Genomic DNA, 27,813 nt, shown 5'->3' with positions numbered 1-27,813 from the left:
CAGTTAGATTTGAACAAGACAAAACAAGACAAAAGAGCAGCAAGCAGGGAAAATGAGGGAGAGGGCATCCGAGAGCAAGCAGGGAAAAAAAAAACAGAGAGCATCAGTCCTGGAAGATAATACCGGCTGTATAAAACACAAATATTTTCCACCTTATGGTGTAGGCTGAGCGTCAGAGGTCCAGCTGTGCAGCGCGTTTTAAAGCTTTACGCGCGGCAGTTGCAGTACGTTTTGACGTGGGTCCGGTGCCTCCAACACGGCCAAAGTTGGAGTTGGGATTGTTGAACTTTTGGGGCATATCGCGGCGCGTCGACCAATCAGGAGCGTTCCCCAACCGTGACATATTCAGAAAAATTAGGGGAAAAAAACACTAACCGGAGGCGGAGACAGATGGACAGGCGCTCTTCTGCTGTCATAGAGCTCCTGTAGTTGGTGTCCTGATAGGAGATGCGAGTGCACATGCGGGTCTTCAAACTGAGCACGGGAGAGAGACGGAAGTAGCGCTGAAAGCGACTCTCATCCGAGCGCAGCTCTGGTGAATCAAGAAACGGCGCAGAGGCACAAATAAAGCCAAGCCACTCTCTGAATAATGTACAGCCAATGAGTCGGAGGCAGCATGTTCAACTCCAAACTTTATTCTCCATTCAACCACACTTCTCTATAGCCCTCAAACATCACAGTGCAGAGCGTTCAACTACGGGTGTGAGGCACGATTTTGACACCCAAAGTGCGTTTGGTGTGAACGTACCATCAGAGTCACAGACAAGGTCACTATGTTCATTAACAGTCATTAATTCCTGTATTCTTTTCTTCCTGCTTATCCTGCAGCAAGAGTGTTGTTTTTGGTCAGAATTATGGATTTTAATTATTCATATATTTAAAGAATTATTCCTCAATTGTGACATAAGTCTGCCCTGTTTTTCTGTGTTTGTGATTGGGCTGACGCTGCAATCTCCACCCCTTCCACTGGAGTGCGCACGTAGTCGGGCTGAAATCACCTGGGTTGAGTGAATTTGTTTATATCCTGCTTCGTAGTACAGCTGCTCTCTGATGATGAATGTTAGGTTAGGTGAAGCTAATATAGAGAAAACTAGGATAAACTTATCCAGCTTTGTAGTACAGGCCCTTAAAGACACGCACAGGCTTGATAAAAAAACAAAAGAAAAGATATTCTGGCTCAGAGGTTTTAGTATTGCATACATCCTTTCCAATTAGATGTTTGATTCAGAAAACCAAATACAGTTGCAAAATTGGGTTTAGAGAAGAACAGCTGGCTGACTTCGTTAGGATTCATACATTTGGCTCCAAACGCCATGAACTACTACGAGCTCATCTATTCTCACTCTGACTCTGTGCATTTCAGGGTTAATCAGTTGGCAGCTTTGAAAAAATACAGCACAATGAATAGGAAAGTGCTGCAGCTATCAAATGATGACAGCTGAGACAAATGGCACCTGCCAGACGCCCAGCAACCTTTATTTTCCTAAACTGACTGCTTATGAATAAAACAGAGGTAAAAAAGTACATTTAAATTAGTTCAATTACCAGTAATCACATTTATGTACAGTGTGCATTTCCCAGCTTTATGATGGACAGCCAAATTCCCAAACGGTGTCCTCTAATCTAACGCCTGTGATTATAAATTAGAGCCTCAGGAGGACTAATACATCCTCTGATCCAGTCTAATCTAACTCTAACACGCCAATCAGAATTAGAATATTCCTTAATGATTCACCTATTAGCCATAGGATTATGACCACCAGCTGATCGTGTGTAGAACCTCTTTTTCCTGCCTATGCAGCCATCAATGGACTCCATGGGGCCTCTGAACATGTGATGTCTGGCACATGTTACAAGGTGGAGCCTTCCTGGAAATGTCCAGATGAAGATATTGAGATATTGGAGTCCAGGTAAAAAAAATTTAAATAAATGAAATAAAGCATGATTTAGTGAAGAACAGATGCTTCCGGACGTGACTCCCATTGTTTTCCATTTATTACCTGGGAAAAAGTACCTCCTCTGTGGTACCTGGTGCTACTTTTTTGCACATTCTTTTTTTAGGTTCCACAAAAAGCAGCCCTGGTCTGAAAATGTGACGTAGGCACAAAGCCGACACTGATTGGGTCTGAGAATCATTACAGCGAAGAGTCATTATCTCACGCACAGAGAGGAAGCATTTGGCCACCAGTGATTTTTGTTTGTGATCTTGTGAGGATGGCAGTAAAAAAGTGGAATCCGTGGAGTCTGGCAGTTTGGCATGTCAGGTTGGCGCTCAATGGAAATGCTCTAGAAAAACAGTATCAGAATGCGAGGAGTGCGGAGCCATGTAGAGCCGATACAGCCAATGGAAACGTGCTATTATACGCACTCAAAAATAACATAAACTCACTATTACTTCACCAATTCTAGCCACATTAGCAGTTAGCAGATCCTTCTGTTGGCTGAGTTTCCCAAACCTCCACAAAATAGTAACATCAAAAGGGAATATATACTGATCTTATCTATTAGGTGCAGCTACTGTACCAAAGTAAACACACAAGATGGCAAAGACGTACACAAAAAAACAGCAAAAATACACAAAATGACTCACATAAACATCCTGAATTACAAATACACAAAAAGGACAACAAAAATGCAGAATAAATCATTTCAAAAACACATTAAACAACTACAAATAAACAATTAAAAAATATACAAAGCGACAACAAAAACACCAAAATAAAAAAAACACAAAACATCAATATACAGAATGACAAACAAAATGACATTATTTAATTATTTATTCAAACAAATTAAAAACAAAAAATAAATTAAAAAATCCAATACACATAGCTTGTTGATAATGTGGCCCTCAGATCAGAAAATTTGATTTTTGTGGCCCCTGCTGTGATTTGAAAGTTGCCCATCTCTGAAATGAATCCACTTGTCTTTCCTTATCAGAAAGACATAGTGCAGACCTCACAAATCAATACATCATAAGGTGTAAGAATGAAATAAAAACACTTCTATGCGTCCATCTACGCTGTTCCACTTCCCCACAACGCAATGTGCTAAAGTTTTCTAACCCGGGGTTTCCACTGGATATGTCTCCGGCATGAATCCGGTTTTTCTCCGCTGTCCGCCGTCCAGTAATCGCCAATGGTTGTGTTTTGAATGCGCCACAGTGTACACCGGTTGGACGACTGTGACTGAGACAGAGGAGTTCTCACGATATTTATATAAAAGTCTTGCTCCGGTGTCCGCCAGATATACGCAGGGCTTCGATTTCTGACGGAGGGCACCGGTCTGCCACAGCTGGGAAGGAGCAGACAAGAACCGCAGCGGAACCGGTAGAAATTAACACATAGACTAAAGTGGAAACCTATCAGCTCCGGTGGCGCAGCAGAGACGTAACGCAGCGGAGCCGCATCACGTGGAAATTGGGGGTTGGAGTGTTTACAATGGAGATCAATTTTAACCTTTTACATATTATTCCGAGCAAATGCTCTTCAATTTACGCAGGCCTCCAATATGTCTTTTCTGATAAAAAGAATACTGCATCTCCAGCAGCTTTAAGTAAAAAATTCTGAACACTGCAACATGAGAACTCTCCAAATAAACTGTGCAGACATGATGGAATACTTGGAACTACCCATTTCTGCTACTTATAAATAATTAACTTTAGGGACAAAAGGTTTACTTTCTACCTCATACATTCACTTACTTACAGGAAAAATGATGAAAAACAGTGTGTTCAAGTGTGTTATGTTCTCGCAGGCTCTGTAGAACCTTCAAACCCAGCTGGAAGTGAGATATTGATGATTCATCTCTTTTCTGCTGTCTTCGCGTCGGCCTCATTCATTTCTTTCACCTCAAGCAGTTTCCCTTGATTTATCGCCTTTTTATACACGGTCAACACTCTGCTCCCCTTCTCTGTCTATTACTAAGGCCTCCTCTGTGGAGGGAAAACATGTTTTTGTTTTTTTGTTTTTTTAATCTTTTCCTAAACATCACGTGTGAGCCTTTGAGGCAGTGCCGAGGATCGCTCTCGGTACTTCGTCCCTCTGATCAAAAACACAGATTTTCCATTGTTCCAAGCCAAGGCTCCATTAACTCGAACCCCACATCAGTCCCACTAAGGGATATCACAGCCTGTTTGGAACTGATTAAACTGAGTCACAACTGCAGCTTTAGGAATGGATCTTTAACAACAACAAAGTGTAGTTCATCCCCTCATTTCACACTGTACTGCTTATTTCCAAGTGTCCATAACTCAGAGCTGAATATTTTTCTACACTTGTCTCTCTTGTCGAGAAAAACGTGCAAAAAGTTTTTCCACAGCTGACAGACTCCAGGGAAAGTCAAAGTAAACAGTCAAACCTAAACACCTCCAAGACATCACAACTTGATCAACCGCACGTCTTTGTCCAAGTTTTCACAGGAGCCATTAAAATAAATGGGTAAATCCACAGGAATTTGTTATCATTACCACCATTTACAACTTTAATGTATATAAGCCGTATTCTAAAGCTTTTATTTGTGACTTTTGGTGAAAAAATACATCATATTCTCACATGGTGTACAGGATGTTTGTAACCGATCAAGATAATGATGCACAATATTGGCTATTGGACATCATATATGTCTATGTAACGAAAAAAGTACAAAAAGTAGGACAATTTGTGTTTGGTACATTAGTTCCTTGGTGTACACAATCCTAGGCAATCTAACGGTTGGAAAGCCTGTTTATTTCCCTGTTTATTTAAAGATGCTGAAGACTAAAAATATCAGATAAATGGTAATTGGTAAAGTTTCGCACATTGCATTGTGGAATGTGGAGTCATGTGGACTGATGCATAGAAGTGTATTTACTTAATTCTTACCATCATTTCAAATGCTTCTATGCATCGGTCTATGGGACTCAACATCTGACAGTGCAATGCACGAAACTTTTCTGACAACATCAATAAGAAAGTGTTTACAGTGGAGATCAAATCAAACTTTCAAGTGGCAATTTCAACCTTTTACATATTTTTTAGAGCAAATGATCTTCGATTTTTTGATCTATGAGTCCTAAATTATATCTTAATCTGATCCTCACCAGCAGCTTTGTGGTTCCACATTTGTAAGGTACAGGAAGCAGCAGAGCTGAAAATGTGGGTTGCGCACATTTAATGTTAACCTAACAACTAGGAACGAGTGTATCATAGTGTATCATGTTTTTCCTGCAGTCTGTGCCTTATCCTCGCCCTCCGCTCTCTATTCTGTTTCAGGTGTCTTGATGCTGAAGCTGGCGGCTCCTGATTGATGGCTCGCGGCTCAACTAGCCTGGAACACTTGAATGGACTGATCAGTGGTTCGCGGCTCAACTAGTCTGGAATACTCGGATGGACTGATCAATGGTTCGCGACTCAACTAGTCTGGAACACTCAGATGGACTATCCTATTCTGTTTGCTCTTCTGTTCACTAACCCCAACCAGTCGAAGTGGATGGCTGCCACCTCTGAACCTGGTTCCACTGGAGATTTCTTCCTATAAAAAAGAGGGAGTTTTTTCTTTCCACTGTCGCTAAATGCTTGTTCGTGTGGCTCTTGTTGGGTTCTTTCTTTCTTACTATGGACTTTATATTTTGTTCAGCACTTAGAAATGACTTTGTTGTATTTTGCGCTATACAAATAAAGTTGAATTGAATTTAATTGAATAAAAAATTGGCCAAATCTCCTCTGCCAATGCCAAACTTTTTGTGCACAATAATATTATTTACAATTATTCTGCAGCTCTAATGCAATTAAGGTGTACAATATAAAATAACAAGTTTACTTTCATGGAATTTCAGGGTTTCAAATCCTAGAGGCAACTGCGTGATGTGGTGGTTAATACCAGAGATTGAGTGGTTTCTATGCAAGGATTGCATGTTCTCCTTGAGTTTAGGTCATGCAGAAGCATGGTCTTTTGGTTCCTTCCGATATCCCAAAAAGGTACAATTTAGGATAATCAGTGTGTTAAAATGTTTGCAGGAGTGAGTGTGAGCGTTTCGTTGATCATCCGTCACCATGAGGCAAAAAACGTTTTTTAAAGGGAAAAAGGTTTCCAGGGATTAGTCATTAGGTGCACCGCCCGCCCCCTCTCGTCCTCCTGGCTGCTTCAAACATTGTCTAAACTGCCAAAAAACTACGCAACTCAACCCTCACTCTAAAATACGGAGCCACCAGTGCCCGCTTAACTTGGATGTGTCTGTGAAACTCCGCCCGTTTCTCGTGAAGCGCTGAGCAGCACTCCGTGAAAACATGATCAGCTTCACCTGTTCAGAGTGTTTGAATAACACGTCTCATTACTGCTACAGAAGATCTGTGGATAAAGTTGTTCATCAGGATAATTTAAATTAAAGGTACTAGTACAGTGCCTGTCGGAGGTATGTAATCATAGACATTAACAGGAGTTCCACAGTGTGGATGGGAAAATGAATGGGATGTATGTATCTATACATTTTATTTTGATAGCCAGAACATCACCAAAATGTACTCAGCTGTTCCTTGACCCATTATCAACATTTCCTGAAAATTTAATCAAAAACCATTCATAACTTTTCAAGTTATCGTGGACAGACAGCGTCGCACTGCATTAGCTTAGCATTGAAATAGAATAGAAGACTGATGATGAAGTCACTGTTGATGACATCATCAGTTTGAACATTCTTGGAACTCTGATGAAATCACTTTTGATGACGTCATCAGTGTTCTAAAACAATGTTTGACAGGAGTTCCACAGTGTGGATTGGTAATTTTAAATTGGTTTTTGAATGACCAAATTATTCCAAAATTACAGATGTACACACTGAGGGTATGCACAAGCCGTTGACAAAGTTTCAGGTCAATCAGACACTGCGTCAGGGAGATATTTGCTCCACACACACACACACACGCAGACGTTCCTTGCTTTTATAGATAGATTGTAGAGGATGTTATTTTGGCTTCAAATTCCAGATGGATCATCAAAACTATTGGTCCTCCTAATTGTCAATCCTTCTGACATAAGGTCGTATGTGCTCGCCTCTTGCTGGTTTTGGCTTGCTGTGCATGAGCACTTTCAAGTGTGAACTACAGTTTCAGCCATTCATTGAAGCTCGCCGTTCTCACTTGGTGCAAATCTTCTTTTGGAAAGCAAGCTTGTATGAGCGATGCAAACACCAACTTGTAAATAGAGCTGTGCACAAGGAAAACTCGGCTCGTGCGCGCTCTCTCGCACACATTTAATAGGCGTTCCCTCTTGGGAGCAGGTAGAGTGTTGCACATGTGCATTTTTTTTAAAAGTGGAGGGGGTTTTTCTTTTCTAAACTTCAAGAAAATCCTCCTCTATACCTTTAAGTTGATCAAAATGTAATCAATAAACCTGCTCAGATTCAGTAAACCATTGATCCCTGAGGGCAAATTGGGTGACATTAATGCTGCTCTGATATATATATATATACATTTAAGACATAAATAATTAAAAAGCAGTCAGAATATTCCATGTCACTACAACTTAAATATACCTTTTAATTGTATCTTATACATTATTTTAAAATATTTTTTTTATTTATGACATGGATTTTTGTAATTATGGCTTTGTTTTTATTTTGTTTCCTCATAGGAGTTAAAAACTAATGTTTTCTAGGAAATAATTATTACAGAATTTTTTTAAAATCAATGCGGAAAACACAGTATTTGGAAAAAAATAAAACAAAATTTTAAAAAAAATGAAATGGATTTTATAGGGCCCAACCTACCCCTTTAATTCCTTCAATATTTCCTAACTGGAACGTCAACATTGTCTCAAATTTCTAACTATTTTGAAAACTGTCATTTGAATAAACAATCCATTCAATATAATACTCAGAAAACATTCCCTATACATCCTTTACAAATATGTCTATCATATCCTGCAACTTTTTAATCCAAATAACAAACCAGCACCTTGTGGTAATTATTCATCAACATACGTCTGAAGAATAATTTCTTTATGCTGTTTTTAAAATAGAGTTATAGCTTATACGGATAAAAACATATCAATCAATCATTCAACAGGTTGGACATCCAGTTATCATCTTCAATAATACATTTTAGAAGTGTGTGTGTGTGTGTGTGTGTGTGTGTGTGTGTGTGTGTGTGTGTGTGTGTGTGTGTGTGTGTGTGTGTGTGTGTGTGTGTGTGTGTGTGTGCGTGTTAATACACAGGATGATGAAAGTAGTATGTCACGCTTACAGTATTTTAAGCCTTATCCCACAATGCATTGCTCTCAAAGTGTGTGTGTGGGGTGTGTGTGTGTGTGTGTGTGTGTGTGTGTGTGTGTGTGTGTGTGTAGGCCTTTGTTAATCTGCATTTCTTGTGCGTGGGTCAGACTGGGAGCGTGCACGTGCAGCCCCCCCCCACAGTAGGCTCCCTCACCCTGAGGCCTGCCTGACGACCTGACGAGATGCTGCTTGACTGACTCACAACATACACACATACACACACTTGGAAAAAAAATCATAAATGCAAAATACATGCAAAAGTAATATATTATACAAGACCTGTGCATGAGCATGTGCAAAGCGCTACAGTGAGCATGCATGGCTGCACAGACGCACACTTGTGCTTCAAAGTTCACAAAGTGCATCTCAAAATGTGCAATCAATAAAATCATTTTCTTACATTATTTCCATGTATTTTTCATATTTTGCTGAAAAAAACATCTGACTATAAGCGCATTATGACAATGCAGCTGTGTGTCTGCGTTGTGTGTGTGCGTGTGTGTGTGTGTACACAGGATAGGTGCATGTTTAGCATGGGAGCGTGAGTGCAGTTACATCCACTAGGCGTCCATGTCTGACTGAGCCACAGTGTGTGAGGCCTGACGCTGAGTCGACATGACAGAAGCAAATAATGTCTGCTCCCGTTATCTTCTCTTCCCCCTCGGCCCTGCAGGAACCTATTAAAGGGCCACACATGCTAAGAAGTGCACAAAGACGGCAACACACTCGCCACACTATCCATACACACACGTTAAACTATGCAAAATGTCCACATCTGCTCACATCTGTCTTTGAAAAAGTTACACAAACTGGAATATGAGGCCCAAAGAAAACACACACGTTTCATCTACACACAGTAGACCAAGTGTGTACATAGCTAGGTTTAGTCATCAGGACTATTTCAGTTACAGTCTAGGTATAGTCAACTAAATAACATTAAGATTTTAGTCGACTAAATCTGTTACCGATTTAGTTGACTAAAATATAAAGGATAAGAGTTTAAGAATTTTTTTAAAGGTTTGATTGGCAATGATCAACTTGATATTTTGTAAATACACACAGACAAATTTCATGTGATCAATGCCAGTGGTGAAAGTAACGGATTACAAGAACTCACCTTACTGTTTTTAAGTTGCTATTATGGGTACTTTTACTTTTTTTGAGTATATCTAAAAATTAGTAATTTTACTTGTACGTTTTAAAAGAAGTAAAGTCATTTGTTACATTTCTTCACACAATGTTACCGAGAAAATTATATATATATATATATATATATATATATATATATATATATATATATATTTAATTTCTGTTTCATAGTCTCTTAATCAGCATTTTATGAAGGCACATTGAACATAATCAGTATGTTCGTAGTTGTGCCATTTCTGATCAAAGCCCAGCCATATTCTTTGGTGCAGGTTGTGGTTTCTCCCTATGATGTTGTTACCCACATGGCATATGGCATGGCACTGTTTTGGAGTGCATAAACATAGCAGCTATACATAAAGCCTGAGAACTTTTTTTTTTTAATTTTGAATTGAATTCATTGGTGTAATTTTATTTCAAAAATAATTTTACATTTTGACAAACCTTGTATTTTGTGGAAAAATAAATGTTCCAATTTTGCAAGATTTCATCTCTTCCTTTTTAAGTTTATACACGAGATGTTTACTGTTAACTAAAAATAAACGTGGGAGGTGAAAGTAACTAGTAATTTTTACTTTGAGTACTATTTTATTGAACTACTTTTTACTTTATATATGACTTACTTATACTTGAATTTGAGTATAATTTCAATCAAGTAATAGTACTTCTACTTGAGTAGGATATATCAGTACTCTTTACACCTCTGATCATTGCATACGACCACATCATCACGACCACATCATCACATGAGTTCTGATTGGATTTCATCCCGTGCCAAAATTATATTTATTTTTTATTAGTCGACAAAAATATCAATATATTTTTATATTGTTTTTGTTCACGTATTTTTTGATTAGTTGTAGTCTTGTTATTGTCACTTTTAAAAATGTAGTCGATAAAAACTATGACGAAAATTACCACTGGTGTACATTCATTTTTATGAAGCAGATTGTTTTCAATGGAACTGAGTTTGTAGTATAATATGTAATAAAAGATGTATTAGACGGTTAGAATCATGGTGGTGCAGTAGTCAGCACTTAAAGGTTCACCTCCCTGTCCACCTGGGAAGTCAAAAACAATATTTTGTAGTTTACTTGTTGCTTTTGTACGAAAGAGTATTAGGGCCACAGAAGAAAAAAGATTTGGAGGCTGAAAAAAAAAAAAACTCATGCGCTTCAAAAAAAAGTGCAGAAAAAGAAAAAATAAAAGTTGCGATTTTTTTTGGAGGTTAAAAAAAAAAGAGGAAAAAAAAGACAAATTAATGTCGAGATTTTTTAAGGGCAGTGAAGAAAAAAAGTCAAAAATCGAGGTCAACTTTTTTTTTTCATTATGTTGACTGTACAAAATGCCTGTTTGAACAGGTTAACTTACTATTATCCTATCCATTAAGGATTTTGTATACCAGGACACAATTGGACGTTATACAGTCCAATTTGGCAGATTTGACGCACGGTAGCTTAGTGGTTAGCATATCCACCTCACAGCAAGAAGGTTCTCGGTTCGACACCTGGGTCCTTACTGTGTGGAGTTTGCATGTTCTCCCCGTGCTGCGTGGGTTTCCTCCGGGTACTCCGGCTTCCACCCACAATCCAAAAACATGACTGTAAAGTTGATTGGAGTCTCTAAATTGCCCATAGGAGTGAATGAGAGTGAGTGGTTGTGTTGCCCTGCGATGGACTGGCGCCCAATGAGAGCCGGAGATTGGCACCGGCAGACCCCCGCGACCCTGACAAACAGGAATAAGTGGGTCTGAAGATGGATGGATAACATAATTAACACGGCAGACTGAATCAGACTTACCTGGAAAGGTAATCCAAACAATTTAGAAAAAACCCACAGGACGTAACACGTAAGCAGAGTCACAGTTTTTGCACTTTGAAGTAACAATCATCCATAAATATTCTAAAGTATAGTTAAACCACTTCCTCAAACTGCCTGGCAGGCGTCAGCATAATGGAAAAAAGTTGACGTCGAATTTCAACTTTTTTCCTGAAGTGCATGAATTTTTTTTTTTTTTACCTCATTTATTTATTTTTTCTTCAGTAGCCCTAAAAAAATGTTGAAATTGATTTGCGACTTTTTTTATTTTCTTTATCTCCAAAAAAAATCGCGACTTTGATTTTCGACTTTTTTTTTAAAAGTGCATGACGCTATTTTTATTTTAGCCTCCAAACATTTTTTTCTTCTGTGGCCCTAATGCTTTGATACTGACTTCCTCCCACAAATCACCAGAAACCTATGTGTTCCTCACACTGGCCACTGTAGTGAAACAAGCGACTGTTGATGTTATGACTGATGACCTGCATGTTTCTCACTGGGGATCATTAAACTCTCACCTTAATTAATCCATTGTTTTGTGCTTTCCAACACAATTTCCTCATTTTATTCTGTGCTGTTTGAACGACCATTTATTTGTGCTTCTTGGAACAAAAATATGTCAAATGTTAAAAAAAAAATCCAATTTAAAAGCTGCACAAAATTATTTGTTCCTGGCAGCACAAAAAATATGAGGAAATCATGTTGGCACGCACAAATGAATAGATTCTTTATTTACGTCACAGTTTGACGATCATCCGTGAAACTGGTCTGTTGCGTCCTGTCCAGTTTTTATACTGTGCTGTTTCCCAAACTGTGGGTGGCAGGCCCTTTAACCCTAACCTAACTCACCAGTTGGTAGAAAGACAATTTGTCCCTGACTCTTATATACTGTAAATGTTGTCGACAGTTCTTTTCGACCTACAGTCCTATTCACATGAGGAAAAACATCTGATGAGAAAATATGAATATCACAATTTTCTGATGACCCCAAATAAATGTTTTTGTTCATGTTTGTTGAGTAGCAAGGATTAGTGATAAAATGTACCAGCTCTGATATTTTTGATACTGTATTTAATTTGATCTAGATTTATATTTGAGAAAGCAAAATTATAGAATACAGTTGCTAAGATTGTGTGTTGTTTTAATTTGATTGTTTTTATTATAATCAGAATTTTATGATTATAAATAAAAATAATTGAATCGATAATTTTTTTTTTTTTTACAAGACATTTAATGCGACCCGACACTGGATCACAACCCCAAGGTTGAAAAACTCTGCACTAAAGACCAAACACTTTTGTGAATGAATCAGTTTTCTATAGTGAAGTAGTGAGATTCAAGTGAGATTTGTTTAAGCATTTAGCCATATAAATCAACAGGGAAATTAAAATGTTCTATGCATATTATTAGATTAGATTACATTAAAAGGATATAATCCTAATCTTTAGGTTGAACCACCTTTGGCAGAGCATAAAGTTAGGGCTGAGCTCCAACTCTCAGATCTTTGAGTGGGATCTTCCTCGTTCCCTGGGTCCTGAGCCACGTGCTGTAGTGAGGCTGTCCGAGCTGATGCCTGCATGAATGGCTGCTCACTCCACCTGTCCCCTCATCGCTCTGCTTCCAGCCCAGCAACGAGCTAACCAACCAGTACGAGCCTGTTGCTAGGGCAACGGCTGTCTGGGGGATACTTCTTTTGTTTCTCTCCACCTCCTTTCCCTCATCCGTCTCATTCTCTCCCTGCTTCACTTTTCCTTTTTCATTTCCTTTGCTGTCTCTTCATGTCCACCTGCAGCTCTTCTTTCATCTGTATTTCCATCTCCATCCTCTCTGTGGCTGACACTCAGCTCCTCACCGGTTTCATTCTCTTCTGCCACAGTACGGACTGCCTGCTTTATTGCTTCACTACTGACATGGGCCATCAGTCTGCTTTTGGTAAAAGCTAAAACAAATGACTCGCAAAAAAGGACAGAAAAGTTCACAAACCCAGAGCAAAAATATACAAAAATACTCCCAAAACACACAAGACAAGCGAAAAAATACACAAAATGACAGAGAAATACACAAAATGACAGAAAAATACACAAAATGACAACAAAGTTACCTAAATTGACTCCAAAATCACAAAAAACAACAGCAAGCACACACAAAATGAGAGAAAATATGCATAATGACAACAAAAACACATATATCCATTGTTTTATCTTGTTTTCATGCTCAGATTGGTAATTTTGATCATGTGAACCACTGATCAGATGAGATCCCATTTTTGTGGCCCCTGCTGTGATCTAAGTTTATTGAAAAGGCAGGTTTTTCTTAGTGCATTATCCTCTCCTCCTGCATTCCACATACCTAATTTATGTAAAGGACCACAAACGGTGAATGAACACAAGATTGTCCAATTGCAAAATAATTTGTATGAACGGACATCGGTGTGTGATAATATCATTAAAGAATTAAGATTTTAGGGTTAAGTGCGTGTGTTTAAAATACCAGAACAGACCTGGGCAACTCGTGGGGGCGGCTCGAGGGCCACGTGCAGCCCTTTGTCTAATCTATTGCGGCCCACAAAGTAAATATACAAAATGACTCCAAAAACACATACAATGACAACACACACAATTATAGAGTAAATATATATATAAAATGAAAAAAATGCACCAAACACAGGAAGCCTTCGTTCTTTCCTGTGTTAATGCTCCGATTGGTCATTACTCTAAATAATGACATTAATGTTGATAATGTATGCATTTTGTGGTCCTCGCTGTGACAAAACTTTTCTCTCTCTGACCCTAAAAGCAGCCTTTATACAGTGTGTGCTGCCCCCTGCTGTACAAAATAAAACAATACAAGACAAAAAGGATTTCAAAGATATGTACAAAATAAAAAAAACATGATTGACCCTGATAGTTAGGTTTGTTTCACATCAGTATGGAAGACCACAGAACACAATTCATGCAGAGTGTGATCACTATTTTTTGTGGTGTCAAAGCAGCTCGTATCATTGGTTACCTTTACTATACACAAAGCTTCCATTAAAGGTTTCCTGATCATTTTAGTTCAGTCATCATTTTTTTCTATTTCTCTTTTTTTTTTACATAAATTTAATTCAGTTTTACTCAGTAATCATTTATATTTTTAACTAATACTATTATTGTATTTGAAAGTGGTGTGCGTGTTACTTAGAACTGCACTTTTACCGCCTTTGTTTGCATTCAGTCTTAGTCTAGTTTTAGTCAAAGAGAAAAGTAGATTTGACCCTAAAAACTCTTCCAAAGTGACACTAAGGTTCTGCCAAAACAATTGTGGATGTTGATATTGTGGCTTGCATGGAAACACCCTAATACGACCAAAATTTAGTGACATCATATCAACAGGAACGCCATAAACAAACTAGAACAATAATGACATCAAGCAAAACACTGTCTTCTTGAAATCTCAGTAAAAAAAATAAAAATTAGCACTTAGAGAGTGTAAAGTCACCAGCAGGTGGTGCTGTAGAACCAGCCAAACATCCACATTGTGCTCCAAAACTTTTTCTGGATATTGTACCCACAACACTGGCCAGATCAGCTCCACAAACAAACTCATACTCGTTCTTCATTTGACATTTTCTATCAGCTCAACAAGTTTCATTTAAATCTGTTCAGAACTTTTTGAGATATCCTGCTAACAAACATCTACATTAACAGATTAACTGAAACACATCTTTGTATTCTCCATAAAATGTATTTAGTTAAAGAATTTAGGATGACTGGAAACAAATGTTGTGACGACCTGTCTGTGAGGCCTGTGTTTGTGCTGTGTGTTGTTGTTCTTCTCTCCAGCAGGTAATGGAGGCTTGGCATAATTGCATTCATGTATGCAATCCACATATTTAGAATGTTGATAATACTGAGAAACACGTTTTAATAATGGATTCAACATTTAAGGCTAGTTACACACACACAGGACGAGCTGGAAGCGACAGAAGATCAGCACACTGACTACAGTAACGTAGATGTCTGTGAGGATGAAAACTAGAGCAGGATAAACCCACACTGACTCAGGGAGAACATGCAAACACCGCTTAAGGAAGAGCAAATGAATGAAAAAAGAGTTTTAAAGTTCTCAAATTCAAAAGTCAAATGTTTGACAAAGGAATCCATCTTTTAAAGTGGAACTAACCCCCTGGTTTTTGCTGACCTGCCACAAGGGGACATTTTTAAAAATTCCTTGATTATGGGCAGGGCTCCTGGAGCAGTTAAGACACGCCCAGTCTATACTATAAAACCTCCAAAGATCAATGTATGCTATGTTAACTAGCTATTTAATACTCACTATAATCCAACCTACTCACCACAGATTACAGAGCCTACAGGTGCTAGTTTTTTATAAAAAATAATAAAAAAGGCGGGGCTACCAGTGCTTGTTTGTGACGCATGATGGTCCAAATATGTCACAGAATCTAGTCAATAACAAAAATCAACTGTAGTAGCTGGGTTTCAACACATAGAGGGAAGTCACTGACATTTTACAAGAAAAAAAACAAAATGTAAATAATGTTGAGAATTGGACCAGGATCAATTACATACCTGTCAAGTATCCCGTTTTGGCTGGGAAACTCCTGTATTTTACCCCTATTTCCCACCATCTTCCCATAAATATCCCGTATTTTAATGTAATAATAATTAAAAGATGCCTTACTAAACTGAACGCCGTCACTAGCCTCGCGAGAACTGCCACCTGAAATGGCCTGAGTGGCATTTCTCGCTAGATTAGTGCTGACAGCGGCAACAAACCCGGAAACAACTCAGAAGATAGATGATGAATGAAGACGTTCTGGTGATAAAACAAAGAACTGGTGTAAATACGTTGTAAAATGTGACACAGAGTTTATCTTCCTAAAGAGCATCAGGATGGGACACAGTTACACGTTCTGATCGATTAAAAACTGAGATTTTAACGTTTACCACAGCAGAAGAAACAACGTAAGTCACCATGAAAAATCAGCCAATCACAAGCTCCACAAATATACACTGCTTTAAAAAGGTGGTAAATGATGTAAAGTCTGTAATAAATGTGTTTAATAAGTTATTAGTGAATACCAGAGAATCACATGAGTGAGCATGAAAAATTATCAGAAAATATGTAATGAAAATAAAATGTAAATATCTTAAAGACAAGCAATGTGAAATTAACAGTAAATATGCAACGTGTTGATTTGTATATAAACAGTAAGTATATTAAATAAACACATGTGCTTCATATACACATGTATGTTTTAATTTAGGCTGTTTTATAAATTAGGAATTAGAGCTGGGCGATATATCGAGATTCAAGATGTATCGAGTTTCCTATTTTGGTGATATAGAAAACTATAATATTTCATATATCATATGAAACAAAACACTAGTTTTAGGAGTTGCTGCTTTCACTTCTCAGAACAACATGTAAAGCTCAGTTAGATGGATTTCTCAGTGCACATATTGTGCAGCTGTTTGTTAATAAATGAGCCTGTGTGGCATTTTGCAGCAAATTTAACCCAGAATTGTCTTTCTGGTCAAACTTTATTTGATAAAATTATCTAGATTTATATCGTATATCACCATTTTGAGAAAATATATTGATATATAAATAATAAAGGTCGACCTACCAGATTCTAATCACATAACTGTATTTTGTAAGTGGTTGACAAGTCGGTATTTTAGATTTCTTGTACACCTATCTTAAATTATAAGGGATACTGGAGCTTGTTTGTATGATGGCTCGTAGTGGGCGCCAGAAAATTTCCCTTATTTTCAAAACCAAAACTTGACAGGTATGTAATTAACAGCACTACTTCACACTCAAATGCATTTGTTTTTGGGATATAGTAACTATTTAAGTAGATATTCTGACAAAACACACAAACTGGTGGTGGTTATTCTTGACTTTGTCCGTCTGTGACAAGTCAGAATGTCGTCAAAACAAACAAAACTCCTTGAAAATGAAAAAAAAAAAAAAAAATGTAGAAATAATATAAATACATTAAATCTTTTTACAAATCTAAAAAAATCTCAAATTCACTTTAAGCTTCTGTAGTCACTCTGTGGACTTGGGCTGGTGGAGGAGTAAAGGTCAGAGGTCAAAGGGCTCACCTGTGAGGATGTTCTCAGCCACCACTTTGATGTGCACCTCCAGTGAGTGTTTGGAGGTGTAGCTGATCTCAGCGGTGACGTGGGCCACCTCACCGATGAACATGGGCGTTAGAAACTCCGTCTTCTCCACCCGAGCCAGGACGGCCAAACAGCGGTCCTACGAGGAGGAGGAGAATAGCAAGTGGTGTGATAAGAGAACATGCAAACTCCAAACGACAACGTCCCACGTGTCCGACCCTTATTCGTTGAGCTTCAAATCACTTCAATCATTGGCCCCATTTTAATTATATCATTCATAAATTAGCAACATGAGTGTCATTCATATCACTCTGACAGTTAAAGTCCCTGTAAAGCAAAAATACATTTGTGTTAAGAAAAAAAATTGCTAAGTATGTAAAATTAGGTCTCAAAATCATGAAAAAGCAAGCACTTCTCTCTGCTTTGAGACGCTGGGGGCGTGTCAGTTAGAGGCGCCCGAACAACGCCCACGTGCGGAAAGGGCGCCGCCTCCGTCTATTAACCCTATGGGAGTGTACCGTTTCTATGGAGAACAATGTGAAAGTGGCTCCAGCCTCAATAGTGCTTCCAAAAATGCTCAGAGTTGTGCTTTGTGAACAATACAATCATAATATTCTGTATTCATAACGCACATTATGTTTGCACTCAGTGATGGAAATAATAAACACTATTTTGTTGTTTAAGCTCATCTATTGTTTTCATTGACTCGGTCAAAATCTACTCAAATTGGAAAAACATTGCTTCTCGTGTTAAATAGTGTTATGCGATTAATATAGATAAATCAAGTTTTTAATTAATTACAAATTCTCTAATTAATAAGATTTTTTTTTTTTTTTTTTTTTTTTTTAAATCAGGCCCACTTCTTATAATAATTTTTGGTAGTGAAGGATGTGCACATTTGCTGATGCATGTCACAGTGAAGTAATGAAAAATTTTGAGGCAGTGCATGTTAGAGGCTATACTGTCAAAAAAAACGTTACCTTGGCAATGTGTATATATCAAAATTATAAGTTGTATATATGTTTTCCAGTTGCATTCACACTTTTACAGTGTGCTCAGGAGGAAAGGTTTCTAAAGTAACATTTGTCAAAACATCAGAGCTCATGTGAGCAGTAGGACAGGGCAATAAATCAAAAATAAAGATATATCGCGATTTTTGTTTTGACAATATAGAAAGTTACAATATTGCCTATATCATCAAATTTTATAGATTTTAATTTAATTTAAATTTATTTTATTTTTTATGTAATTCTAATTTTAATGTAATTTTAGTATTTAATGTACTTCTAATTTTTAATCAAATTTTTATTTTTTATTGAATTAAAATTTTAAAAATGTGCTAAATTAATAGAAATTTCAGGCAACCCAATTAATACTCCGGGCGACCACACAGTTGAAAAAGACTTCTTTATTGAGTTAAAAATATCGAGATTTATTTTTATATCGCCATTTTGAGGAAAAATATTGAGATATGAAGCTTGGTCCATATCGCCCAGCCCTAGTATCCCATTTTGGCCGGGAAACTCCGGTATTTTACCCCTCTTTCCCGCCATCGTCCCGTATTAGTATTTTCCCATAAATATCCCGTATTTTAATGTAATAATAGATAAAAGATGCCTCACTAAACTGAACGCCGTCACTAGCCTCGCGAGAACTGCCACCTGAAATAGCCGGGGTGTCAGTTCTCGTGAGATTATTTTCGACAGCGGCAACAAACCCAGAAACAACTCAGGATGAAGACGTTCTGGTGAAGAAAAAAACAAAGAACTGGTGTAAATACATTGTAAAATGTGACACAGAGTTTATCTTCCTAAAGAGCATCAGGATGGGACACAGTTACACGTTCTGTAAAATTAGTAACTGAGATTTTAGCATCTACCACGGGGAAAGAAACCACTTAATTCAGCATGAAAAATCAGCCAATCACAAGCTCCACAAATATACACTGCTTTATAAAGTGTTAAAGGATGTAAAGTCTGTAACAAATGTGTCTAATAAGTCATTAGTGAATACCAGAGAACCACATGAATGAGCATGTGAAATTATAAGAAAATATGTAATAAAATAAAATGTAAATGTCTAACTTAAAGACAAGTAACGTGAAATTAACAATAATTATGCAACGTATTGACTTGTATATAAACTGTCAGTATATTAAATAAACACATGTGCTTCATATACCCATTTATGTTTTCATTTAGGCTGTTTTATAATTTAGGAATTAAAGCTGGGCGATATATCGAGATTCAAGATGTATCGAGTTTTCTATTTTGGCGATAAAGAAAACTATAATATTTCATATATATATATATATATATATATTAGCTTATTATGTATCAAAATACTAGTTTTAGGAGTTGCTGCTTTTGCTTCTCAGAGAACAGCATGTAAAGCTGAGTTAGATGGATTAATGAGTGCGTTCTAACCCAGACCTTCCCCATAACAAGCCACACTACAGAACTCACTCACAGGTGAACAAGCCAAAAGTGGCACATATTGTGCATCTGTTTGTTAATAAATGTTAACCCTGAATTATCTTCCTGGTCAGACTTCATTTGATACAATTTTCTAGATTTATATCGTATATCACCTTTTTGAGAAGAAATATTGAGATATGAGTTTTAGTCCATATCGCCCAGCCGGAATGGTTATAGCATTTCAATGTTAATAAACTTAGTCCTACCAGATTCTAATCACATAATTGCAATTAGTAAGTGTAAGTGGTTGACAAGTGGGTATTTTAGATTTCTTGTACACTTGTCTTAGAATATAAGGGGGCTCTATAAAATTTCCCTTATTTTCAAATCCAAAACTTGACAGGCATGAGTGAGCAGTAGGGATGTAACGATTAATCGCAAGGCAGTTAAAAATCGATTCATAGGTATCACGGTTGATGTCGATTTTCTGAAAATTGAATCGCAGTACTTTTTTTTAACCACAAGTGTAGGCGGCAGGCGGAGTCTGCTGCTACTTTCTTTCTGGCCGCCTTCTACTCTTAAATATGTTAATAAATGATTCATTACCCCATTAGCACCGAAAGAAAATCTGTACTATTACTTGAATATCTGTAAAAGTCACGTTTTTCTATTAGCTCTGTCTGCTAGCATACCTTCTCTTCTTCACTGCAAGATATCTGCATGCCAACCGACCACTGTATTACCAGCGCCCTCTGCTGGTCCAAACAAATATGATGTAAATCATTGCAATCACGGTTTTTTTTTTTTTTTAAAGTCCAATTGTTAACAAACAAAATACATTTTCAGTTGCACTTTTAAAAAGAAAAATAACTATTATGCAGTTTTGCATTGTTTATTATAGAACCAGAATTTAAATTAATAGGCTTCATTTTCATTTGTATTATTCCTTTATTTATTTAATTCAAGATTTATTTTTTGTTAAATTGCATTGTTTTGAATTGTTTATCAAGGAATTCTTTTGACAATGAAAAATAAAAGGAAAATAGTACAGTATTTTCTAGTTTTTTTCCCAAAAAAAACATTTGTCTACAGTCCCATTTTGTAAAATAAATCGTGAGAGAATCGTATCGTGAACCCAGTATCGTGAATCGGATCGTATCGGGAGTTGAGTGAATCATTACATCCCTAGTGAGCAGTGTGTGTGTGTGTGTGTGTTAGAGAACATAGTATCTGCATTCTGCCTTTAGTAGCTGTGCACCACGACTCTGACTCTGATAGGCAGGTAAAAAATGGCTATGTTGCTATAAAACATGTGTGGTTGTTCTCTCTCACCCCTTCCTGAGTGTTGCAGTGTCTCGTGCTGACGATGCATCCGGCCTCTTCTATCATCTTGAGAATGATGCCACCGTGAACGTTCCCCACAACGTTGGCATCATCTGGCCTCATGATCCTGCACCAAATGGAAAGTGTGTCAGAATACACTTTTTACATTTTAATAAGTAAAATGTATTAGCTGGGTAATAACAATGAGACTAGACTTCATTTGTTACCACACTGAAATTATATTATAAATCAAATTCTTGTTATTCAGTTGCTTTGCAGGTTAGTTTTCCTGTTTCACAGAAAAATAACAGTAAGTGTGAGTCCAACACATGGATTCTAACAAGCAGCTCTGAATAAAAAACCAAAAATAATATGAAAATATGACATTCTCGTCTCTGTCTCTAAGAAGCATCGTTATCTCGTGGAAATCAACTGATTCCAGTTATTTTAATCAGTCCTTCCAGTTAAAACCTGAAACATGTCAAACCAGACTGCAGAGGTAAGCACAGTGACTCAGCATCTGACTAATGCTGAATCAGACAGGGAGGAGTTACCGTTAGGGTGTGTGTGTGTGTGTGTGCATGTCTGACAATGGACAAGGAAATACGTAATAACTATTCTTTATATTTCTACTTCATATTCATGGATCTGAGCGATATGAACCAAAACTCACATCTCGATATTTTCTTTCAAAAAGGCGATACACAATATAACCCTTGATATTTCTACCTCAATGAATAAAGTCCTACCAGAAAGACAATTCTGGGTTAAATTTGCTAATGCAAAATGCCATACAGACACATTTATTAACAAACAGCTGCACAACATGTGACCTTTTTGGCTTTTTCTCCTATAAGGGACAGCACGTGTGAGTAAGTTGTGTAGTGTGGCTTGTTGAGGGGAAGGTCTGGGTTAGGACGCACTCAGTATTAGTAATCCGTCATACTATGCTTTTCATGCTGTTCTGAGAACTAGCAAAAGACAGACTCCTAAAACAAGTATTGTAATACAACATAAGATATAAAATAAAACGTATTTTTATAGACGATATTGCAATTTCTATATCGACAAAAAAGGAATCTTGATATATCTTAAATCTAGATATATTGCCCAGACCATATCCAGATCCTGGTAGGGGTTGAACAGACTAGTCGATTAGTCGACTTTTGTGTTGTCTTGCGACTCTGTCCATGTGACGTTGACTAGTCGCAGTACCTGACTTTTGCCCAACCCAAGACGGCGGTGCAACACAGCAAACGAGGGTCCTGGTACCCCTGCACGGCAAGGCAGCACAACATCAAGTGTTTCTCCTCAAACTGCAGCTGGTAGGCAGATACTACTGCTAATATACATGCTAACATTCGCTGGAGTGGTAACATGTCTGTGTGTTAAGCAGATCTGTAAAACATCAGCAGGGTAGGACTGAAGCTCCGTTAGCGGGGGAAGACAGCTGTGCCAAAATTTGTGACCCAAAACAATCTGTGACCGGAAGTGGCAACAATTCCAAACCCTGCGGCTTCTCGGTGGACATTTATTACCCTTTAAACACGTTTGTAATTCTTCTCTAGTCTGCATTTACTTCACCCACCGGAGCGTCATGTTTAAGGGGGGATTAAAAGCTCACTAATAGCTGCGAAGAGGTTTAGCACTCTTCTTCTCTACCGCCGAGAAGCCACAGCGGTCACAGATTTTGGCACAACACAGACTTCGGTGAAGGAAGCCGAAGCTACCGTAAAAACAGCCCAAACAAAATTTAAACGCCCAGCTCTGAGGAAGACTTGGGGCTTAACAGTTACCGTAGACTCACGGTAGGCGAAGCAACAGTGTTCCTGGGTTTACTTAGCTTCTATAGCATATCCCGTGTCCCAGGGGCTCTACATAGCTATTCAGGAGCTATTTACTCCCCCTTAAACATGACGCTCCGGTGGGAGAAGTAAATGCAGACTGGAAAATAATTACAAACATGTTTAAGGGGGAGTAAATGTGCGCCGAGAGGCCGCAGGGGCTGAAACTGTCGCCACCTGCGGTCACAGATTTTTTCGGGTCACAGATTTTGGCACAACACTGGCACTCGGCTGCCGCTCGGATTCAGCTATTGGTGACGTCATTGACTAGTTGACTTCGACTTGACCAGTATGCACATAGAGTCGACCTTTAAAATTAAGTAGTTATTCAACCCCTAGATACTGGACAGAGGAGACTAGAGCAGGTTTGGTAAAGTCTTTAAAATTGTTGGATGGAAATGAATATTGTTGAACAGAAGAAGGCCACTGACACACAGTCACAAGAAAGATCTTCATTCCAACACAAAAAAGTAAATTACCTGTTCACAGGTCAAAAAAATGAAAGAATGACTCCCTTGTGGGTCAAAAAAAATCAATGCACATCAAAAAATCCAAAGAGAGAAGAAATGACTTTGCAAGTGCCATACCTATCATCTCCAACTCATCTGCTCTAAACCAAACATTGGCAACTCGTGGCCTAGGGTCACATGCAGGGGTCCCAAAAAGTAAAAACACACAAAAAGACTACAAAAATGACATAAAAAAACACAAAACAACAGCTAACATTCACAAAGACAAAAAAAAAAAAAACAAGTTCACAGAAAGCACACAAAAAGACAACAAAACACAATAATTTACACAACACAAATTAAATTACTAATAAAAAATAACCATATTACAGCAGAGGGTGCTCTAGGAGTGCATGGCTCTGCCTAAAGAGTTTAAAAAGGAAGATCTAATCAGCATCAGGTATATAGCGCAGAGGACAAACATTTTTTAAGCTGTGTTGAGTGTTTGCTATTTTCATACTGTTGGAGAGTGTTCTCAATCTGCCTTGTCTTTGTGATGTTAAGTATATTTTTGCCACCCCTTTATTTTGATAGCAACGGAACGTGGTTCTGGATCCTGCCAAGTGTGTTTTTACTTCCTGTTTTGATTGCGAGTGTAACTGTTTCCGTTTGAGCAGGAGGAACTTCCTTCACTACGTTTTAGTGATGTTCTGATGAGGTTGCCAGAACTAAGCTCTGAACAAAACCACTCAAACAAGAAACGTGTACCCCTGCAATATCTAAATCATTGTGTTATTTTGTCATTTTTGTCTGCATATCTACAATAAATGGCTTGGCATATCCGACGGGACTTAAAAGCATTTGGCATTTCCCTTTTTTTCACAATAGTATTTACTTTAACCAGCACGCGTTAATCCAACATCAGAAGCGCAACTACAAATACAAACGACACAAAATGATACAAAAACTACACATATGACTTCAAAAACTGAAAGTGACTCATAACACAAAAAACAGCAACAAAATTACAAAAAAATACTTCAAAAACAAACAAAACATCAACAAAAACACACAAACCCTTGTTTCTTTCCTGTATAATGCTCAGATTGCTCATTACTCTAAACCCTCACATCAGATCCTGTCACATTTTTGTTGCCTCCGCTGTAATAAAAGTTGCACATCTCGGTTCTGAACCTAAAGGCCTGTTTACCAAATGGCAAACTTGAGGCATTTATAAAAACCAAGTCCAGCAGCAAATATTTTCCATCACTCCCCTCAACTCTCACTATGTACTAATATTTTTGCCTTTCGCAGTAACTTTTTGTGCTACCTGCTGCCACCCACTGAGATGTAGAAGTATGAAATTACTCACCAGCTCTAATCTACACCGATATATATTTGGTGTTGAAGATAGGTGAAAAGTGTTGATATTTGTGCAGTTACTGTTAGCCTAGAACGCTTATAAAAGGGTTTCGACTTCATTACAAATATTTTCCTGAAGAAACGTATCAACCTAAATGATGAAGTAACCTAAATGTTCTGCGCAAATCCAGTAGAAAATTGTCCAAAATGTGAGATATTAATGTACCTGCAGAGTTGATTTTTAGAGTCGTGCATCATGCAGTCCTTCACACACTCCTGTCCTTCTATCCACACCTTTCCTTCTCTGTTTGATCTTCACAGGCATTCCCTGTGAGCTTTTAAATCCCTGAGGTTACTGCTCTGAGTGATGTCATACAGTGACGTACATCTCACACGTGAGGGCGGACTGGACAAACTGGATTTCAGAACACAATCAAGAACATTGGCAGTTCCGACACGAATTAGTCCCTGCATTTTGTCAACGTGAAATGAGGCTGATACACGTTCTCGGCAAAAAAGAAAAAGGAGAAGAAGAAGAAAAGTCACTATGGAGTCTTATTTTTCGATCCTGTCCTATGCTCCTTTAACACAGTGAGAGTTCCTGTTAATATGTCCTGCATTCTTTATTCTTTTAAGATTTTTTAAAAATATTTATATTACTATTCATGTACAACTTTTGTTATTGTATTGTTTATTTTATTTTATCTTCATTGCACTATTTTTCAGGTGTCTTTTGGGTTTTTCTTTTTTATTGTGCTTTTTATTGAGCTGACATGTCAGTAAAATTCCCCACTGCGGGATGAATGAAGAATACTCTACTCCAGGGGTTCTCAACTGGTCTCACCCTGGGTCATTAACACAGTCATTAAATCGCGAAACATTTTTTTTTTAGAATTCAACCAACCAAATGTAGCTTTTCAAAAGAAACCATTGAAAACACACATATATAATGTTTTTGAAACATAAATCTATATATTTTCCTGTGCAACATGCATTTCACTGTATGCCTCATCAAAATAAAACACTAGTCCAACATGAGAAATATTAAGTTTTTTTTTATTATTTTTGACCTGCTGTCCGCGACCCACTTTTGGGTCCCAACCCACCAGTATAGAATCACTCTAACTAGATTTTAACAGGAATAAAACTACAGTTACAACAGCCAGCAACTTCATCAACTAATGAGGTGAATAGTACTACTTTTATTACAATACACGCAATGTATATGATTGTATTTTTAATACTTTTAATCCCATCTATTATTTATTTTTTTAATTACTGTATCTTGTCCGAGTAACTGAGTGCAATACATAAACATAATGAATAACAGCAAAAAATAAAAATAAAAAAAGTCGTACATAAAAGCTCTACGTCACAGAGCGGGACAATCGTCACGTCACGTGGCCAACAGAGTATTGACTTCCGGTGGTTAATTATTTATTATTACACCTACATATTTTGTTACGACTCTAAAGTATGACCACGTTTAAAACTCTATTAAGGTACACAGTGACAAAGAGTTCAGGCCTTTAGAATGAATGAATATTGAACCTCTGGGATTGTTTGCATGTGTCATTGAGATGCTGAGATCATCAAATAGGTCACATCACAGCCTACATTAAACTGTCCAGGCTCTGGTTGGACACTGACAAACATAAAACAAACGTCTCCGTGCAAAACTCTGCGTGTTTAAGCGAACCAGAAAGAATGAAATAGTCTAATCCACCCGGTCAGCAGCCCGAGCCGGTTAGCGTTGTAGCTCAACTGGTCACTATTTTATCTGATGACCGACATCCGACAGCGTCTTACGTTGTCGGAAACAACACTTGTTTAGACGTACAAAACTCGTTTTTTGCTGTTCACTTGTGATCACAAACAGCATGAAGTGAATATTTCATTTAAAATATTCGTCTTGATATGAGCTGACAGTGGGTGTTAGCACTAAAACTCCACTTTTACAGTAGGATAGCTAGCCAACAGTGTTAGCTTCTTTGAGGGGAACTACTTAAAGAACCCTAAAGTTGTACCAAAGCGGAAAGCTTCTTAGAAACACGAATTTTCAATAATTATTTTGTGTGTCAATAAACTGTCATTAGCAAAAATACTAACATTGGTGACGCAACCGGAAGTGGGTCATAACTTAAAATGGCCAACATTGGAACTGAAACACCGGCTGATCCCAGTGTGCGCGCGGTTCTTCCTGTGTTTAGTCGATTAAACAGCTCGATATCACCGTGTGTTGTGCTGCTGGTCACTGCAGGTCCACATCCTACCTGCACAGCTGAATGGAGGACGCTGCCTCGGACACCCGGAGCATCGACATGCTGTGCGGAGGTCACACGGACGGATGGTCGGTGTCCTCTGCGACTCCTCCGGCGGCTGCGCCACTGTGGCGGTAGAATAAAGAAAGTGTCTATTCGTACGGTTACCGTACGAACAACCTGGGTTGCTATTGGCACGTTTACCGAAGTAGAGTTAGGGTTCGGTTATAACCTTATCTCGCAACATTTTTAAGGTTAGGTTTAGTCTTAGTTACGTGACCTAAACTGGCCAATGAGGGACGCTGCGTACGGATAGAATGTCTGTATATTGATACGGCAACCGTACGGATAACCACTGCCTAGAATAAAACTCATGTTATCAATAATCGTAAATTTGGAAAGTCGGTTAAAAGGTGATTTAGTTGTTCAAACGCCAAAATAATTAAATGCAATTAAATCTCACAAATATTACATTACAGGTTCTCATTGGATGAAGCCTATTCAGTGATTCCCAACCAGGGGCACGTGTACCCTGGGGGTACAGGAGCACATTCCAGGAGATTCTTGGAATATTTGTCAATTAATTTCAAAATAATTGGTGAATGTTATTAGTCTCTATTTAGGCTATTTTTTAGATAAGTCTACCACAAACTAACAATACTATTGCCCAATGCAAGCAATTGTTGTTTATTATTACTACTTTATTAGCCACACTTATTATCTAGAGTTTTAGGATTAACACTTAGGGAATCGTAACGTATATTCAAAAGGAATTCAGGAAAGCACGCTGATATACACATGAACTTATTTT

At 37.9% G+C, this 27,813-nt stretch overlaps 1 protein-coding gene across 4 annotated transcripts in view; it reads right to left on the bottom strand.

Annotated features, from left to right (window-relative positions):
- Positions 1 to 27,184, bottom strand: part of acot7 (acyl-CoA thioesterase 7) — an 85,473-nt gene extending 58,289 nt beyond the window's left edge. For 2 of the 4 annotated variants that reach the window (XM_028454081.1, XM_028454083.1), the window contains exons 1-3: positions 27,015 to 27,182; positions 21,096 to 21,213; positions 17,329 to 17,485 (exon numbers count right to left, since the gene is read on the bottom strand). In XM_028454081.1, coding sequence (XP_028309882.1) covers positions 17,329 to 17,485; positions 21,096 to 21,213; positions 27,015 to 27,064 — 325 coding nt within the window. In that variant the 5' untranslated portion in view covers positions 27,065 to 27,182. Of the gene's footprint in view, positions 1 to 17,328; positions 17,486 to 21,095; positions 21,214 to 24,967; positions 25,093 to 27,014 lie in introns of those variants that run through there. The other 2 variants (XM_028454080.1, XM_028454082.1) reach the window with 2 other exon arrangements.
- Positions 27,185 to 27,813: the final 629 nt, after the last annotated feature.

Source organism: Gouania willdenowi, chromosome 7 (assembly GCF_900634775.1).
Source record: "Gouania willdenowi chromosome 7, fGouWil2.1, whole genome shotgun sequence".
Classification (NCBI taxonomy): domain Eukaryota; kingdom Metazoa; phylum Chordata; class Actinopteri; order Blenniiformes; family Gobiesocidae; genus Gouania; species Gouania willdenowi.
The sequence above is the reverse complement of the archived record's forward strand: the minus strand, read 5'-3'. Positions and strand labels throughout refer to the sequence as shown.